Source organism: Carica papaya, chromosome 4, assembly GCF_054855325.1.
Source record: "Carica papaya isolate Zhongbai chromosome 4, ASM5485532v1, whole genome shotgun sequence".
In the NCBI taxonomy this organism is placed as follows: Eukaryota; Viridiplantae; Streptophyta; class Magnoliopsida; order Brassicales; family Caricaceae; genus Carica; species Carica papaya.
The window spans coordinates 3,488,649-3,506,969 of NC_142312.1; the positions used below are offsets into that span (position 1 = coordinate 3,488,649).

General features: G+C 35.2%; 4 protein-coding genes across 6 annotated transcripts; all 4 read left to right on the top strand.

Moving 5' to 3' along the window:
• Window positions 1–649: 649 nt before the first annotated feature.
• LOC110822479 (uncharacterized) lies at window positions 650–5,635 on the top strand. Of its 3 annotated transcripts, none has more exons than XM_088217387.1 (8): window positions 651–805; window positions 942–1,041; window positions 1,557–3,368; window positions 3,492–3,546; window positions 3,966–4,114; window positions 4,405–4,491; window positions 4,984–5,112; window positions 5,256–5,635. In XM_088217387.1, exons 1-8 carry the CDS (start codon window positions 798–800, stop codon window positions 5,367–5,369), a joined length of 2,454 nt encoding a protein of 817 aa, XP_088073513.1. In that variant the 5' UTR covers window positions 651–797; the 3' UTR covers window positions 5,370–5,635. The 3 variants fall into 3 exon arrangements, with proteins under 3 accessions (XP_088073515.1, XP_088073513.1, XP_088073514.1); XM_088217388.1 differs by having other exon boundaries at window positions 654–805; window positions 934–1,041; XM_088217389.1 differs by lacking the exons at window positions 4,405–4,491; window positions 4,984–5,112; window positions 5,256–5,635 and having other exon boundaries at window positions 650–805; window positions 3,492–3,545; window positions 3,964–4,110.
• A 1,878-nt stretch (window positions 5,636–7,513) lies between these two features.
• On the top strand, window positions 7,514–9,383 carry LOC110822370 (Leucine-rich repeat (LRR) family protein). Its single transcript, XM_022052472.2, has one exon. The coding sequence runs from the start codon at window positions 7,861–7,863 to the stop codon at window positions 9,136–9,138; it is 1,278 nt and encodes a 425-aa protein (XP_021908164.1). The 5' UTR covers window positions 7,514–7,860; the 3' UTR covers window positions 9,139–9,383.
• Window positions 9,384–10,223: 840 nt separating this feature from the next.
• LOC110822369 (uncharacterized) lies at window positions 10,224–12,314 on the top strand. The gene has a single exon (XM_022052471.2). It carries the CDS (start codon window positions 10,271–10,273, stop codon window positions 12,200–12,202), a length of 1,932 nt encoding a protein of 643 aa, XP_021908163.2. The 5' UTR covers window positions 10,224–10,270; the 3' UTR covers window positions 12,203–12,314.
• Window positions 12,315–15,097: 2,783 nt separating this feature from the next.
• On the top strand, window positions 15,098–16,781 carry GATA6 (GATA transcription factor 6). The gene is made up of 3 exons (XM_022052168.2): window positions 15,098–15,276; window positions 15,419–15,733; window positions 15,823–16,781. Exons 1-3 carry the CDS (start codon window positions 15,166–15,168, stop codon window positions 16,528–16,530), a joined length of 1,134 nt encoding a protein of 377 aa, XP_021907860.1. The 5' UTR covers window positions 15,098–15,165; the 3' UTR covers window positions 16,531–16,781.
• Window positions 16,782–18,321: the final 1,540 nt, after the last annotated feature.

Below are 18,321 nucleotides of genomic sequence, written 5' to 3' on the forward strand. Positions count from 1 at the left end.
AATCTCGGAGTAATCTGTATTTTGTACATAAATTTAGTAGTTTAAATTTCATTTGTGATGTTTATGTAAAGTTTATATAATTTTATATTTAACTTATTCAAAATAATTTTATAAATTGAACTAAATATTAGAAGCAAACTTAGATTTCTATCATCTTCAGTGCCATTCTTTTTTTTTTTTTTAATAAAATGAAATTAAAATTCAAACTCAGGTTAAATTCTTTGAAAATGGTGAAATTTTATAAAATGGAAAATCAAGAAGTTAAGTAAAGATTTGTTTATCTAAAATTTAAATCTCAAGTTATTATTTATACAATTACTGAACAAATTATAAAACTTGTCATGATGATAAATGAATGTTTAAGTATCCTGTGATGATATTATTGGCAATAAATTCAGAGTGGATCAACTAAATATGGTGGTATTGAAAATGTTCATCAGAAGAATTTGAAAAGATGTTGAAATAAACATTTTGCCATCAAATGTTGATTGAGTTTCCTTAAGAGAGTGTCCTGTGGGATCCATATGGTGCCCAAGATGTTGAAATAAACTATTCATGATTTTATTGGGCCAAGGTTTGTGACGCTGGTCCGAAGCCTCATTTTTATTTTCTTTTTTAATGAAGATTTTCAATAAATTAATATATATATATATATATATATTGTAATTCAGAAATGGGTGTGGTCCCTCTGTCTTCTTCAGCTCTGCTTCCAGTGCTGCTGCGATTTTGCTGCTCGCTTGGTGCCTTTGGAGTTTAATGGTCTATCCAGATGATTTCAAGACTTGTGTGCTCGTCTGATGTTTAAGTAAGTAGCCTTTCAGCCCTATCTGTTACAGTCCTTAGATGTTGCAGTTCTGCTGCGGTTTTTTCTCGTTTAATCTCCTTCGCTTGGTTCTTGCTGTTTTTAGTCGGTAAACATCTCTTTGTTTTAAGTGTTTTAGTCGTCCGATCAACGATTTTGAGACGCTTATGACAATACTATCAGCAACTCCTCCTTTATGGATCCCCGAAGATGACCTGTTGTTGAAGAACGCCGTTGAAGTAAGCCCTCATTTCTCCAGAATTGTCCTTTAATTACGATAGGATTGTTATTAATTTTGTTTTTAGTTGTTTGAATTTCGATTAGCGACTAAGAAAACCCTAGGTGTTTGTCTTCTTTGTGCTCTAGGCTCGCTATACCTCGTACTGTTTGAATTTATATGCTTCGTTTTAGATACAATTGACTGCGATTTGATTTTTATTGTTATAATTCTGCGTTTCGCTAGAGAATCTTAATATCATTTCATGTTCATTTCCATGTATTATTCTGCGGCTGCTTATGCCTTTGGTTTATTAATGTTATTTTTTAATGATGTTAAGCTATTAGCAGGAAAATTGCGAGAATTAGATTCGGTATCTAGAAATCTTATGTTCACCGTGCATGTTTTTAGCTTCTAACTACATTTGTTTAGTTATAAAAAGAAAATGGTGTTCGTGGTATTGGATTTTCTGAATTTGGAACATGGCTCTGACATTTTACTCATTTCTTGGGTTATTGTTTTCCATTCCAATTATAGGCTGGTGCTTCTTTGGAAGCACTTGCTAAAGGGGCAGTTCAATTCTCCCGCAAGTTTTCCGTTCAAGAGTTGCAAGAGCGATGGCATTCCCTTCTTTATGATCCTGACATTTCAGCTGAAGCTTCTGCTCGAATGTTTGAGTTAGAACTTTCAGCTTCTAGCATTACACCAAAGTTAAGTTCATCTGGAAGTTCTAGTAGAAATATGGAAGTTCCTTCAAAAAGGAAATTCGAAAGCATACGTAGTCTGTACCATGCTATGAGGAAGAAAACTTGCAGTCAACCTTCTAATTTACATGGTCTTAATGTTCTTGGTTCATCAGTCGCTAATGCCTGCCTTGGTTATGGAAGTGGTTTTCAGGAGCGTTTGCAACCTCATAATGATAGTGCGATTGGAGATGTTATTCATAACCAATTTGGTCTTAAGGATATTGGGGTTGATATCTTGTGTGATCCAACCCAAGATCCTACTTTGGAAAGAAGTGCAAGGATTGAATTCTCTCGTACAGTTTCATCCTTATCGGATAAAGAAATGATTATGCATGGCACATTTGAACACACTAATGAACATGGAGATTCTACTCATGTTCTTGAGAAAAGTTTAGTCCAATTTGGGAATGGCTCAGGTATTGAGATAATTGGGCCCTCTGGTCCAATGCCAGATGGTATGGGATATTCATCCCCACAACCTGGCTTGCCTCTCTGGAAATCAGTTGAGGACATTTCTGCACCTATAATGCCAGGTGACATGATTGGTGAAAACGTAGGTCCGCGTGTGGAAGAGAAAATGATCAATCCTGATAATATGGGTGGAGCGAAAATAAATCCATCTGAGTATGACTCCCATCAGGAAGTAGTCTTGCAGTGCGGACATAATGGAGAACTAAGTAGTCTGAATGCTCTCTCTGAAACTGATCTTGCAGATATCTCAAATTCTCTTTTAAATTTTACAAATGATGATGAGCTCACTTGCCTTGAATCTGATGGGAAAGAGACAATAGATAATTCTTCTTATGTTAGCCTTGATTCACTTTTGGTGACTTCAAATAATGTTCATGAAGATGATGGGCAAAACATTAAAGACACTCAGGCATCAGTTTCAGAAACCTGCCTTGCTCATTCCAATGATGCATTTCCTGCAGAGCTGAATGTTGTTATTGATCAACAGTCACACTCTGATAATGGAGGTCAGCATGCTATTCATAAGCTGGAAGATAGAAGCCTTTCTATATCAGCACTTGACTCTTTTCCACCTGGACCATATGATGGATATATGGAGTGCATATTGAACACTGAGGACCCTGAAATCCCATGCAATGATGATGTTTTCCTTGGTAAGACATGTTCTTCTCGGGAACTACCAGGTCATGAAGAGGGCAAGGTCCCAACTTCGTCTTTCACCAATGTAAAGGACAAGCCAGAGCTAAGCATGACAAAGAAAGAAGAGAATCCAACCAATGTTTTTGATGCCTCTCCAATGGTAGATTCAGACACTGTGCTGCAAACAAGTCGAAACTATCCACTTGCTGCTGGTGGAGTTAAATCTGAGGCTGATGGTGGGAAATTTGTCTCCATTATAGGAAATGCCAACACTGCTACTGTTGACTCCAATAAAGTTCCGTATCCTGCAACTAATGAAGCACCAGAGAAAGATCCTTTAAATACATGTAATTCTACAGATGACCCACTACATGGAAAAGCAAGTTCCACATTAGATAAAAGTCTGGAAGCAGCAGCAGACTCTTCAGCTCTGTATCAGGAAGAATCTGATAGTGATGATAGCATTCCTTGCTTTTCTGATATTGAAGCAATGGTAAGTTATTCCTTATGTTACTTGCAGGACTACCTTGATTTCTTCATTAATTCATCTTGTGGTTCTGCTCCTAATTTTATGTCTTCTTTATTTCTGTAATTATTTTCCTTTTTTTACTTTCAGATACTTGAAATGGATCTGTTCCCAGAAGGTTCAGATTCATGCATTAGCAAAAAAGGTAACTCAGCTATAATTTTGGTTTGGGGTATTAATATTTTTTTTGTTTCGAATTTCATTCAGTGTAGCTATTGCTCATATACCAGAAATGAATATATACTAACCGAATGATGACGTAGTTGTTTATTTTGATATTCACTTCATTAATTTGTTGGCTTTTTGGCCAAAATGTAATCTTTGTGCTTTGATTATAGTCATTTAGACTATTGTCTTATTATCAATTTATTTATGGTAGTTGCATGAAAAGGAGGTAACAACCAATCAACACAAACCAAAAGAAAGATTTACATACGCACACACAAACACCTGTGTGTGTACCTGTCTGCCTGAGTGCAATGCCATTACCTGTTTTGAGAGTCATTTTTATAACATAGCAAAAGATGTTGAGGCCTAAGCTCATTTGTTCTCTAAAACTCCCAGTTTCAAGATATCAAAATGAAGATACCAAGAGGACAATCATAAGATTGGAGCAGAGTGCTCGATCTTCTATGCAAAGAGCGATTGCATCTCAAGGTGCACTTGCTGTGTTATACGGCCGCCATTCGAAGCATTACATTAAGAAGAGCGAGGTATATATATTTATGTTTCTTTTATTCTTTTGTTTACTCCATTCAGGAACTTCCCAAAGTAGGGTTTTATTTTTCTGACTCGTGGGTTTTGTCCAATGCCTAAATGTTCTTATAGTGCGTATATACTGCAAGATTTGAAGATTTTAGTGAAATATTAGCACTCTTAGTTCATTAATCTTGCATGTGATAGAGGTAATTTTTTTAAAAAAATAAGTGATAGAGGTAATTATCGTGCAAATGATATCATTCATCTTCGAGTGTTCTTATCTAAATGCAACCTTCTTTTGTAGGTCATTCTAGGCAGAGCAACTAATGACTTTGATGTTGATATTGACTTGGGAAAAGAAGGCCGGCCCAACAGAATATCTCGTCGACAGGTGAGATTTATTTCCTTTTCCTAAAGAGTTCCTTGAATATTAATTTTTGTTGTTTTGGCGGATTGAGTTTGCTGAATATATAGAACTTGCATATGCAGACAGGACAACTGTTCTTCAATTTATGAAATGTATACTCATAAGATGCACATAGTGAGAAAGGAGTAGATTTAGAGTTAAGAGAAGACAACCGATGTTAGATATAGATTAATCACTCCTATAACAAGTAACTTCTTCCAAATTAATACAGAACAGAAAAGTTGACTGCTCGTATATTGGGATAGAGAGGCTAAAAATATTAGAATAAGAGGTCAGAGACATTGAGACTGTATTACACAGTGCGATATAATAAATGACATCTTCCAAAAATTGGTATCCTGCGAAAATCTGCTAGAAATATTATAATGATTACTTTCAGTGGCACATGCAGCCAAAATGTTGGTTGTTTTTCGCTTGATAATATTTCTTCGATTAATTGTTAATCTTTTGTGCTAGGCCATAATAAAAATGGATGACGAGGGGTCCTTCTTTTTGAAGAATCTCAGCAAGATTTTAGTTTGCATTAATGGCAAAGATGTTAGTAACGGAGAAATCACCCCTCTTACCAACAACTGTTTGATAGAGGTACGTGACTTCCTACTAAATTATTAACTGATGAATACCTGGACTGTTGATTCTTCTGCTGCCTAAATTTCTTTCTCCAGCTTTCAGGCATGGCGTTCATACTGACAAAATTTGGTTTTCCATATATCTCTATGAGTTTGCAGATAAGGGGAATGGGATTTGTGTTTGAAGTGGACCAGAAATCCGTGAGGCGTTATCTGGAAAAGGATAAACAAGCAAGGAACAACAACTTTGAGTGGTCACAACCAGAGAGATGAGAGTCCTATGTATAAAGGAAAAAAGAAGATTTTCGTTTAATTTGCCATTACCAATGCCAAGCATCAGATGCGGCTGCATTATATAATAATATATACGAACTACAGAATCCATACAAATGGTATAGTTGGAGATAGATTACACTTTAGTTATATGCAGATAACATTTGATCCCTCCGCAATTTAAAAGCATTAAGGTAGAGACAAGTTAGTAGGCTGTTTGAGTTTTCTGAGTAATCTTGGGTCGGGAATGACCAGTTATTTCTTTAGTTAGCCTTAATTCTGAAAGAGTCAAACCAAAAGGAAACTCTGGTTTTTAGAAATTATGAGGAGAAGTTTCAGTCCGATTATCAATCATTTAAACACAAGCGACTGCAGATTTCGTGTCAATATAATCCATGCACAGTTTTGGTCGGTGAATAATGCTGATAGCTCAGGAGTATATCATCAGGTATTGTTTTACTATTTGTTCTGTTAAACTATAAAATTAAGACTATGTTTGGAACTTTTATACATTTAATTTTATTTATTTTTATATTAAAATGATAAAACTTGAATTCATATTTAAAAAAAAAAAAAAATTGTTGAATTAAAATAACTTAATTATAAAATTGATAAAAATTATTTAGATTTTAGTTAAAGAGTTTATTTAGTTTGAGGCTAATTATGAGTTAGGCTGCACCTAATTTGACCAAGTTTATTGTTGAGTGTAAAATAATTATTAATGAATTTATTATATTTTTAGATAAAAATAAATATTATTTTAGTTAGAATAATTATTTAAATAAATATTGATGAATTTATTATATTTTTATAATTGTATAGAATTTTTCATTTAAAAGAAGTTTGGAGTAGCGCCTGGGACCCTGTCCGTAGATTTGGAATTTAAGTTTAATGTCTGCTGCTGCTTATATGTGAAGGAACGTTGACGTATTACGAGCATTCAACACAATATATATATATATATATTATATATTATATGTTCCCTTAGTATTAAATTTATAATTTGCTCTAACATATTGTTCTATAAAAGTGATACATAACAGTTTCTTGTAAATAAGAGAATTTCTTCAACTCCAACCGGGTGAGTTGAAGCAAATTTAAAATGAGACTCGGAAGGATTGTTTTCAAGGAACAATCTGGTAAGGTTTGGCGTACCTAATTAGGAATCTACATTCTGGAAATGGATAAGTTGTTGCCAAATATATTGTTAAAATTCAAAATGTGTAATTACAATTATATATCCACTCCCACATACATATATATATATATATATATATACACATATGTTTGTGTGTGTGGAAATAATACAAGCACCAACTTTTACACGGGACCAGATGCCCAGTTCACCAGCTTGCAGATGCTGTAACAACAACATTACTGAGGATCCAACTCCTGCTGGCATTTGATTCTGATTCCCAACAAACTAACTTATAATTAGTAGGGTAATAGGGAATTCTACTGTTGTCAACTCTTTTGAAATTAAAATGATTAAATTGGAAATTACTCTTAACTAAAAAAATTTAATCCCTACAAAATTTTTCTTTTAGTTTATAAACATAACAAGTTTATTGATACTTAATCAACATAACTCTATAAATTAAATTAAATATTATATAGTGATTAGTGTCAATTTATAATAAATTAATAAAATAAAAAATTTTAAGTAATATATAAAGATATTAAAAGAAAGAGAATGTAAGAATTAATACATGGGCCGCTCGGTGCCCATGTGAAATTAAGGCGAAGGAATCCTTTCTTTAGCAATGAAAATATCATGTGTTCATTAAATTCTTGGTACTCTTTCGTTGTTTTAAATATTATATTATAAAGTTTATTTAAGTGTTAATCCGTCATCTTACATGTAGCCGTTATTACTATAAATTCTGATTAATAAAAAATAATTATTTAATTAGTCTGTAGCTTCCTTTATGATGTTGTCACTGCTACTAAAAATGGGGAAAAGGACGGATAAAACAGTTATGGCTGTTTGCCTCAAAAGAAATTATGAACAAATTTATTACTTCAAATTCAACAACAGTTTAAGAACTTTAGCTAGAACCAACTTTTCTTTTATCTTTTTTAAAAATATATGTTTATACACACTATGATATATGTGTATATATATATATATATATATATAATCAACAACAACATGCTCTTATACCCACCAATACGACATCTCTCTTTCAAGGCCATTACACATACACATACAAAATCTTAAAACATTTCTGGCGATTTCTTCTGACAATTTTCCCGTGAATTCACGCGAGAAAATATCACTGTGACAGCACAAGCGTCAAATTGGTACTCGAAAGCCATCTCCTCTTCCTCGCCCCATCATAATCATTTCTTCTCTTTTTCTGGCTAGGATTCTCAAAGCCGACGATTCTCATCAGCTGGATCTCTTCTTGAGACTTGCCTATATCTTTCAGTATCTAGAGTTATTTTGCCTGTAGGTCTTGTCTTTGGTCTTCTGTCGGAAAATTTACAGATGGCTAACTTCAATTTCTCTCTGGTTTATTTTCTTCTGTTGCTCGTCGCCGTCGCGGAGATCTTTCCCGGAGCTGAATCGGGGACATATTCGGGAGATGTCGAGGGTTTGAAGGAGTTCAGGAGCTCCGTCGACCCCAACTCAGTGAATCCAGGGTCATGTTTGAGCTCTTGGGATTTCACATTCGACCCGTGTGATAGCCTTTTCAGTGAACGGTTTACGTGCGGGTTCAGGTGCGATGTTGTGGACTCAGATGGAGCGAGTCGGGTGACGGAACTCAGTCTTGACCAGGCAGGTTACTGGGGTTCACTCGCTTCGCTCTCGTGGAATCTTCCGTACTTGCAGAACCTTGACATTTCGGGTAATTTCTTTTACGGGTCGGTTCCTAGCTCGCTCGCGAACCTCACTCGGCTCAGTCGACTTGGTCTGTCGGGGAACTCGTTTTCCGGCGAGATACCCACCTCGATTGGTTCACTCTCGAGTCTCGAGGAACTCTACCTCGATCACAATAACCTGGACGGCTCAGTTCCCTCGAGTTTCAACGGGTTGATAAGCTTAAAAAGGCTCGAGCTTCAATCGAACAAATTAGCTGGTGAGTTTCCCGAGTTGGGTTCCCTAAAAAATCTCTACTTTTTAGATGCAAGTGACAACAATATCTCCGGCCAAGTCCCCAGGACATTGCCAACACCTCTGGTTCAAATCTCCATGAGAAACAACAGCCTTGAAGGCAAAATCCCTGAAAGTATCAACCTTTTGACTTCTTTACAAGTCTTGGAGCTGAGTCACAACCGACTCAGGGGCTCAGTTTCTGCAACTCTCTTCAACCACCCGTCTCTTCAACAACTCACTCTCTCCTTCAACCAATTCACCTCCATAGACTCGCCGTACGCCACTCCGGGCACCCAAAGCCAGCTCATCGCGGTCGATTTGAGTAACAACGATCTCCGGGGATTATTGCCGGCGTTCTTGGCGTTGATGCCAAAGCTCTCGGCTTTGTCGCTTGAGAACAATAAGTTCACCGGAATGATACCGACCCAGTACGCCTTGAAGGCAGTTGTACCTGGGTCTGGAGTTGCCCCGTTAGAGAGACTATTGTTGGGAGGGAATTACTTGTTCGGACCCATTCCGAGTCCATTAATGGTGATGAAACCCGGGTCTGCCAATGTCAGACTAGTTGATAATTGCTTGTACAGATGCCCGGCTTCCTTCTTCTTCTGTCAGGGAGGTGATCAGAAATCGTTAATGGAGTGCAAGAGATTTAGCCCTATGATTCCTTGAGAACTTATAATTATTAATATTATCATTAATTAATTAAATTCTAATGTAATTTGTACTAATTTCCGCCACTGGAGTCGTCGTCTTCTTCTTCTTCTTCTTCTTCTGTCTCTTTTTATTGGGCTTCTGTTCTTTTGCTGTCTGGTGATAATTGGCCGTTGGATTCGTTTTTATTAGTAGAAAATCTTGTGCTTAATGAAGGGACTTGCAGTAAATTAATCATATGAAAGATTGAAACGTTTATTAAACATTTTTTGTGGTGTGGGGTTGATTCTTTTGTCTGTTGTTTTCTGACAGTATGCCCACGTGATGTCAATGGGAAGTGGGGCATACGCGCAGGAATGTGGTCTGAGCTGTGGGACCCACTCTTTCCTTCGAAATGGAACCTTAGATAAGGGCCCACTAAGCCTAAGCCCAATTACAAACTAGGCCTCATTGACTTCAAAATTTACAATCAATTATATCTGGATGAAGGGGTAAAGTTGTTATTTAATATGATTTAGGATTAGGGATTTAAAATTTATTACTATTATTATTTATATTTTTTAAATAAAATAAAATAATTATTTTTATTAACTTTTATTAAAATCAACAGTTTGCTGAAATAATTTTTAAATTTTATAAAAACCAAACCATAAAAAAATAGATAATTTCTGTTTAAAAAATTGTGTAAAAAAATAGATGATTTAAAACGTAATCTTCATCTCCGAACTGAAATAAAAAATTTTAAAAAAAAATTATAGAAACTAATTTAAATATTTTAAAATAGTATGATACTAAATTATTATTTTGGCATATATATATATACAACCGGTACACAGGAGATTATGGTCTCAACTGGAAGTTGGATTATAACAACTAAGCCGGGGTTAATTCATTTCTGACCCGCAGTATGAAAATTTCAAGTTGGTCCGGCCCATCTTCCTCAAAATTTTGTCCCATTCAAATTTTTTAAACCAAATCAAGAATATTGTCCAAAACAGGAAACAACAAAATCATAAAAAAACCCTAAAGACTTTATATCTTTCCATTTCTTATATACAATAAATATCATTTATCACATATATATATATATATAAGTGCCACGATATGCCCATGTCATACATTCTCTGTCTCCATAACCTTTTTCTTTGTCATGCAAAAAATGAAGAACCAAGAAACCCTCTCTGTAATCATCATCTTCATCATCCTCTTCTCTTCTCTAACAGCGTTATCAAAGCCCTGCCATGAAAATGACAGCCAAGCTTTGCTTGGATTTAAGGCCAAGATCACTTCAGACCCTTCCAATCTTCTTCGCTCCTGGTCACCTTCTTCCGATTGCTGCACTTCCTGGGCCGGCGTCGTCTGTGATTCTTTCGGCAGAGTCATCAATGTCTCACGTCCAGGACTTGTTTCTGGCGACGACTTCATCTATGACACCTTCATGGTCGGAACTTTATCGCCGTCCATCGGTAACCTGGCTTTCCTTCAGGTTTTTGATCTGAGTAATCTGAAATTCCTAAAGGGTCCAATTCCGCCGGAGTTCGGAAAATTGTCACGGCTTACTCATCTTTTTCTTGATTTGAACAGACTCTCCGGGTCAATTCCGGTAACTTTCAGGCATCTTTCCCGGCTGGAAAAACTTTCTCTCAGTTATAATCGGCTGTCTGGGGTTGTGCCTGGATCCGTAATGGGTTCTCTGTCGTTATTATCTGAACTTTATCTTTCTGGGAATCGGTTTGTTGGGTCAATTCCGGCTGAGATTGGAAAGTTGGTGAGATTGACAAATCTTGATTTTCATGGAAACAATCTCTCTGGTAGTATTCCTTCCGCCGTTGGCAACCTTCGGAGCTTGAAATATCTTGATCTGTCTGAAAATCAGATTACTGGAAGCATTCCAAATTCCATTAATGGACTATCCCAGTTGCAGTTACTTTATCTGAACAAGAACCAGATTACAGGAAGCATTCCTTCTTCTATCTCAGGACTTGTTTCTTTAACATTCTGCCGTTTATCGGAAAACAAGCTGACCGGAAATTTACCGCCGTCTATAGGCACTCTTCCGAAAATCCAGCGGCTTATTCTAGAAAACAACAGGCTGACAGGAAAACTGCCGGAGACCATCGGCAACCTCGTAACTCTAACTGAGATATTCTTCTCTAACAACATGTTTACAGGCAAGATTCCTTCAAGTTTGGGAAACTTACAGAATCTTCAGACTTTAGATTTGTCGAGAAACAAACTCTGTTGTCGTCTTCCTCAGGAAATTGCAAAATTACAGAAGTTGCAAACCTTGGACCTCTCATTCAATCCTCTTAAATTATTTAGCGTACCAAATTGGCTTTCCAAGCTGAAACTTTTCCGATTACTTTTAGCAGAAACCGGCATTAAAGGACAGCTTCCAATCTGGCTATCTTCATCATCTATATCGATTCTCGATTTATCCAGTAACGAACTGACCGGAAAAATACCGGCTTGGATCGGAAACATGAACAGTTTGTCTTTTCTTAACTTATCAAATAACGGGTTCCATTCATCAATCCCAGCAGAGTTCAAGAACCTTTCTCTTCTAATGGATCTCGACCTCCACTCCAACAAGTTTTATGGTCAGCTCAATTCAATTTTCACGAAAGAAATCAGAGACCCACTCGGCCGTTATAACTCCATCGATGTCTCTAACAATTTCTTCGTGGGTCCCATCGATGGACAAATCGGATATCGACCTTCAATGTCCTCCATAAAATCACTGGTCCTTTCTCAGAATCCATTAGGAGGATCAATACCAGAGTCATTAGGGAAGTTGAGTGAACTGCAAATGCTGGAACTCGTCGGAAGTGGGCTTTCCGGGAAGATACCGGAGGAGCTCGGTGACGCCGGTGAACTGGTAAGAGTTTTTCTTTCGAGAAACAGACTAACAGGTTCTATACCGGAGAAGGTGATTACGTTGAAGAAGCTCCGAGACTTCAACGTGTCGTCGAACAGACTCGCCGGCCGAATACCTCCGCATAAAGCCAGAATTCCGGTTTCCGCATTCGGGGATAATCCCGGATTATGCGGTGATCCTCTTCCTCCATGTAAGCATTATTAGGTTTTTCATTTCAAAATCTTGTAATAATTCATCTCAAAAGGATTTTCCTTCGGTGTCTTATTCAATTAAAATAAATAATAATAACTCAAATATTTGTTTTGATTTTATAGAATTTAATTAGTTTTTTAAACTTAGAATTTTGTCAAACATTTTTTAACTGCAGAGTTTAACAAACAAGATGAATTTGCAAATTCAATTTTCTTTTATATTAAATTTAATTGAGACTTTTGGTTTCTTGTATTTATTTCAACTAAAGAAGCTTAAATCATTGCAGAATATGTTTTTAGTTAGATTCCAACATGTAACACTCACTTAGAATCTTCCATTTGTCATTTTGTACTGAAGATTTTAAATTGCAGCCTCGTAACGGCTAGTATATATATATATATATATTATAATAAATTATTATTATTTCATTTTCAATATTTATGAATAAAGATGATAAAGATTATGTTAAAACACGTGATGCATGTGAGCTCCCAGTGGCAAAATAACTTCCAACTTTCGCAGAGTACGGAACCCATAAGCTGCGTGCATTCCATTGCACTGCGCGTGAATATTTCTTGTTCTCGGTTCGAACCCCTGCCTCTCACGTGATACTTTAATTTCTGCTTTTGTCTTAATGGGCCTTTTATCCGGCCCATAAAAGTATATATGAACTGGAGAAATGGAAGCAAAATTAAAACAATTAATCGAATTACATTAACAGAGCAAATTACGGAATACACCGAATAATCCCAATTAGTTTAATATATAACCGAAATATTAACTTAATAAATTACTCTTATTCATTAATTATAAAAATTAAATTTAATTAACATCTAATTGAAAACTGGACCTACGCCGTCCAATTAGGTTCTTATTTCTTTTTTTTTTTTAATTTAGAAATTAATAAATTAGGCAACTTGATTTTTTTTTAAAAAAATATATTAAATCAAGTTTTTAACACAATAGGTAATAAGTTTATTAAATTAAATATTATATATAAATTACTGTCAATTTATAATATATCTGTAAATTAATGAATTTATATTTAATTATTAAATATATCGTTGGTAAGTTTAAATATTTACTAAACTATAGTGATTAATTTAATTTTTTTTTTTAGTGTGAAAATTATTCAAAATATGGCACTTTGAAGCTTTATGATTCGAGTATAAAGCATGCTGGAGAATGATAATTAATTCATCAACTTTCCATATCCACTATAAATTGTTTCTTAGGATAAGCGCCAAAATAATTTAATTTCAAATTTTTATTCAAATTTCAATCCACACAACAATAATACCCACAAACTATTATACTTATATATATATATATATGTGTGTGTGTGTGTGTGTGTGCTGGTCAAATTTTGATGGTTCTCATATAATTAAATATATGGCAGGGCAAAATGTCACATTTCGTGACTAATTTTATGGTCGTTTCAAATTTTGAAAATTTAAGAATCAATCAATATATTTTATATGTTAAAGTCAAACTGAGAAACTATATTAATAGTCGGATCAGTCAAAGAAATACTTACTATAAAATTAAAAATTATTTTGTTAATCAAACATGTTTATTTTCGAATTTGTTTTTAAAAAAATATTAAATTAAAAATTTAATTCGTCATAATAATTATATACATCAATATATATAATTAATGTTGGGCAGTAGAAATGGTGGTGTAATTAAAAATAATTAAGGGAAGAGGGGGGAATCATTTCGGTCGTGGTGGTTTGGGCGAGGGGGACAAAAGCTGGCCCGACGTCGTCTTTGGTCTCTGCATCACCACTACTTTTTCTTTCCCTTTCCTTACAAGTCATTTCTTCTCAATTTGTCCTCATCATTCCTCCCACAATTTCTATTTATTTAAAAATAATCATGCAAATTAATAATTAATTTTTTAAACCCATTTATTATTATTGAAAACTTTTTTGATTAATATTAATTTATGTAAAATTAATATGAAAAATATTGTATTATAACTTACTAATCCAGAAAATACGAATAAAATAGCGAACGAGAATTCTATAAATCAAAGAAACCAATGTAAGCATAGTTTATTTGACACCTTATTTTGTTGGTATTGAGTGCTAGCTCTACCCTTGTGTCTGCCGGTGTATACATACATACATACTATCTCATGGATGTTGATAAATGTATAATATGATAATGGATAATGGGGGTGTGTGTGTGTGTGTATATATATAAATAGTACGATTTTTTTGTGAATTAATTTTGATAATTTTATCATTAAGGAGCAAAAGTTTAGGAAGCAACGAGTGGGAAAGAGCGAAACAAAGAAAAAGTCGGACCAAGAGGAGCGGCAATCCATACGGTAAAATTTCGTAACAAATAAAAGTAAAAATAAGAATAAAAAATAAGACAAATATGGCGGTTTCCTAGGTGTTCACGAACTCGGGATTTTTGGTAGGCCGGACAGCATCATCTAAAAAATAAATTAAATAATAATAATAATTTCTCAACCTTAATTTTTTAAAAATGTTTTTCCGTAAATTATAAATAAATTTCATATTTTAATTTTAATTTTAATTTTAAAATTTAAATGATGGCGATTTTACAGTCTTTCTGTTTTCTATTTTCGTATCCCGCAAGTGCAAAGGGGAGAGAAAGAAGAGTCTCTTCTGTTCAAACATCGTAAATTCAGATTTTTCTCTCTTTTTTTTTTTTTTTTCTTTTTTTAAAAAAAGAAGAAAACGTTTGCGACCAGTAACGTTAAAATATATACCTTGCAACGTATACACACGATATAAAACAACGGACGTGAATAAATACATTCATGTATACGTATGTATACATACGCGTATATAGAGATAGATATACATATATAGATATACAGTATATTGTTGGTGTATTGCATAATAAATATTGAAAGAAATAAAAAAGTAAAAAGGAAAAAAGAAGATCGAGAGATAAACAAGAAAAAAACGGGCGTCGGACAATTTGCCCCTCATTCAATGCTTTACCAAACTCATCACCCTTTTTTCTTCCAATTCCGCTCCTTTACCTCCATTCCTTTCTCTGCAACAACCACCCATCTCTCTCTATCTTCCTCTTCTTCTCCTCAGGTATTCAATTCAATTTCTTGCTGCATGAAATTTTGGAAATACCAGTTCTTCTTTTTGGGTTGCCTTGTGGGTTTTTCTGAGTTTGGGGGGGGGGGGGGGGTTGGTTGATGATTATTTAAATTCTGGGTTTCGTTTGTTGTAGGAAATGGAATGCATTGAAGCGGCTTTGAAAAGCAGTTTTAGGAGGGAAATGGCCATGAAAACCAGTCCGCAAGCTTTTTTTGATGATGACACGCCAAATGGGTTGTCTTGCGAGGATTTCTTCGTTGACGACCTTCTTGACTTGTCAAACGGAGATGGTTTTGTTGAAAAGGAGGCGGGGAAGGAAGAGGAAGAAGACGACGAAGGGAAAGTATCTGCTGGATGTGTTGAAGGACAAGAGGGTCTCAAGCAAAGTTTAGGTTTCTCCTCCGGCGACGATTTTGGGTTCGTAGACGCGACCGAACTTGCAGTTCCGGTACTTTTCTTGTCTTGGAAATGGTTATTGGGGGATTAATCGAGTTGGGGTTTGACAAAAAGGTGGCCTTTTTTTTTTTTTTTTTGCAGTCGGATGATTTGGCGGACCTTGAATGGTTATCTCATTTTGTAGAGGATTCCTTTTCGGAATACTCCGTGGCTTACCCCACCGGAGCTTTGCCGGAGAAACCCAAGTGGCAAACACCGTCATGCCATGCTCAACTGGCGCCATCTTTCGCCGAGAAGCCGTGTTTCAAGACACCGATTCCGGCCAAAGCGAGAAGCAAACGCACCCGAACCGGAGGTAGAGTTTGGTCCCTCGGGTCTCTTTCCTTGACCGAGTCATCTTCGAGTTCAACCTCCTCAACATCCTCCAGTCCTTCAAATTCAAGCCCTTGGCTCATTGGTATCAACCCCGTTTGGCGGCCAAGCCTGGACCAACCAGCCGAACCGGTTTCCTGGGAGAAGCCGCCGGCGAAGAAGGCGAAGAAGAAATCGGGAACGGATTCGGCTGCACCCAACGGGGGGTCCCAGCCGCCACGGCGGTGCAGCCATTGCGGAGTCCAAAAGACCCCGCAGTGGAGAACCGGCCCACTCGGGGCCAAAACCCTGTGCAACGCGTGTGGGGTCCGTTACAAGTCCGGTCGGTTATTACCCGAATACAGACCCGCATGTAGCCCGACTTTCTCCAGCGAGCTGCACTCCAACCACCACCGGAAAGTGCTCGAGATGCGACGGAAGAAGGAGTCGAGCCAGCCTGAACCCGGTTTGGTATCTTCCCCCTTGACGAGTTTTTGAGCGTAAAAAAAAAAGGAAGGAAGGAAAAAACTAGGGGATGGATAGAGAGGGAAGAAAAAAGAATAGGAAATGAACCGGATAGATTGGAAGCCGGTTCGAGAGGGAAGCCGAGTTAGGTTAGGATCGAGTGTACAATTTGTTTTTTTTTTTTTTTTTTTTTTTAAATCAGGGTGGTTGCGGTAGGTTTTTCTAGGCAATGTAACTGATTAGGCAGATTCTGATATGGACTTTTTTTTTTTTTGGGGCTTTAATTGAATTTATTAATTTAAAAATTATTATCTAATTATTAAAAAAACACGAATGTTTTTTTTGAAAATTTTAAGTAAAATAATAATATATTTATTAATTAAGAATTTGTAAAAATGAAACGGTTTTGTTAATGTGGCCGTTGGAAGGCAAAAGAATTATGAATGCGTCGAACCATATATCTCTCATCATCAGCACAAACAAAAGAGCAATTTATGGCGTGAAGAGTACGCCTTTTTTCTTTTTAAATTTTAAATTCAAAATTTTAATAAAAATTGAAAACTACGTATAATAATTTTGAATTTAAATTAGTTGGTGGTAGTTTTTCTTTTTAAATGCTTTGGATATATATAATATTTTTATTTATATTTATACGAAATTGGTTTTAAATGTTTTTGTATTTAATAACTAAATATTTTTTAAAATAAATTCAGTGGTTGTAGTAAGTAAACAAAGGAATTATTTCTTAAAATTATTTAGATAATGATAATTTATTTTTAAAATGAAAAAGTAAAAATCATGACGTACTAACTTGATATTTCCAAGAAATTTCTGGTTTTGGAGTCTAATGAAATTTGTTTGTTTATTGCACCACATGTAGGCGTAAATAATTTGATTTAGATGGTTGAAACCCTATTGGAAATTGATTTTCCTAATCTGAAAAAAAATTACAAATAACTTGCCGAATGCGGACGTAATTACAACACATGTTTTCATAAATTCCTTATATGTTCAACAAAAAAATAATAATTATACAAACATTATTATAATAAAAATAATTACTCCAAATTGAAGTTGCGAAAATCATCGTATTACATGGGGAATGTGTGCTGCGTTCCCCCTTTTTATTATTTTACTTATTAATATATTTATAATTCAAACAGGTCAGCGGGTGCCCAAAATGAAATTCCACAATCAATCACGGGTGGCTGGCTGGTGTCAAAACTGATAAGCCGTGGTCAATTACTGTTGTCACGCCAAATGTCAAAACTGTTGTGCTTTTGACTTGAAGAAATGACCCACCAGTCAAAGTTCCCAAGTCGTAATCATATCAATTTTATATTTATGATAATTATTATAATTTCTAAAAAATATATATATGTAAATTAATATGTTCGTGAAAATTATAATTAACTTTTATATATATAAAAAAAAAAAGAGACACTCCCAAACGTAAGAAAATCTTCCAAATTTGTTCCTCTCATAATTGTCACGGGATGGCAATCGGCTGCCCCAACATTTATAATATTAAGTTTTTTATTTTTATTTTTTTAAAAAATAAAATTAAATAAATTCAATTTCATTATGTAATGATTAAAAAGTATATATTATTATTAACAATAAACCAAATGCTCATTATCATTCTTACTTGTTGTAATCAGATCATCACCCATCCAGAGCAGCATCTCCGTTGACTTCTAAATCTTAAACATGTATTTAACCCATAAAACTTTTTTACCACATAGCAAACTAGACGCGCTTCATAAGAAGGAAAAGACACACTGTTATTTCACAGATAACAATTGATTGCGTATAATATCAGGG

What these genes read in the sequence shown, in the direction of transcription:
- LOC110822479 (XM_088217387.1), top strand. An exon ending in TGTTGAAGAACGCCGTTGAA is followed by an intron (nt 1,042 to 1,556) that starts GTAAGCCCTCAT and finishes TTCCAATTATAG; the next exon opens with GCTGGTGCTTCTTTGGAAGC. An exon ending in TTTCTGATATTGAAGCAATG is followed by an intron (nt 3,369 to 3,491) that starts GTAAGTTATTCC and finishes TTTTACTTTCAG; the next exon opens with ATACTTGAAATGGATCTGTT.
- LOC110822370 (XM_022052472.2), top strand. Translation starts at nt 7,861, where the DNA reads ATGGCTAACTTCAATTTCTCTCTGGTTTATTTTCTTCTGTTGCTCGTC.
- LOC110822369 (XM_022052471.2), top strand. Translation starts at nt 10,271, where the DNA reads ATGCAAAAAATGAAGAACCAAGAAACCCTCTCTGTAATCATCATCTTC.
- GATA6 (XM_022052168.2), top strand. Translation starts at nt 15,166, where the DNA reads ATGCTTTACCAAACTCATCACCCTTTTTTCTTCCAATTCCGCTCCTTT. An exon ending in CTTCCTCTTCTTCTCCTCAG is followed by an intron (nt 15,277 to 15,418) that starts GTATTCAATTCA and finishes CGTTTGTTGTAG; the next exon opens with GAAATGGAATGCATTGAAGC. An exon ending in CGACCGAACTTGCAGTTCCG is followed by an intron (nt 15,734 to 15,822) that starts GTACTTTTCTTG and finishes TTTTTTTTGCAG; the next exon opens with TCGGATGATTTGGCGGACCT.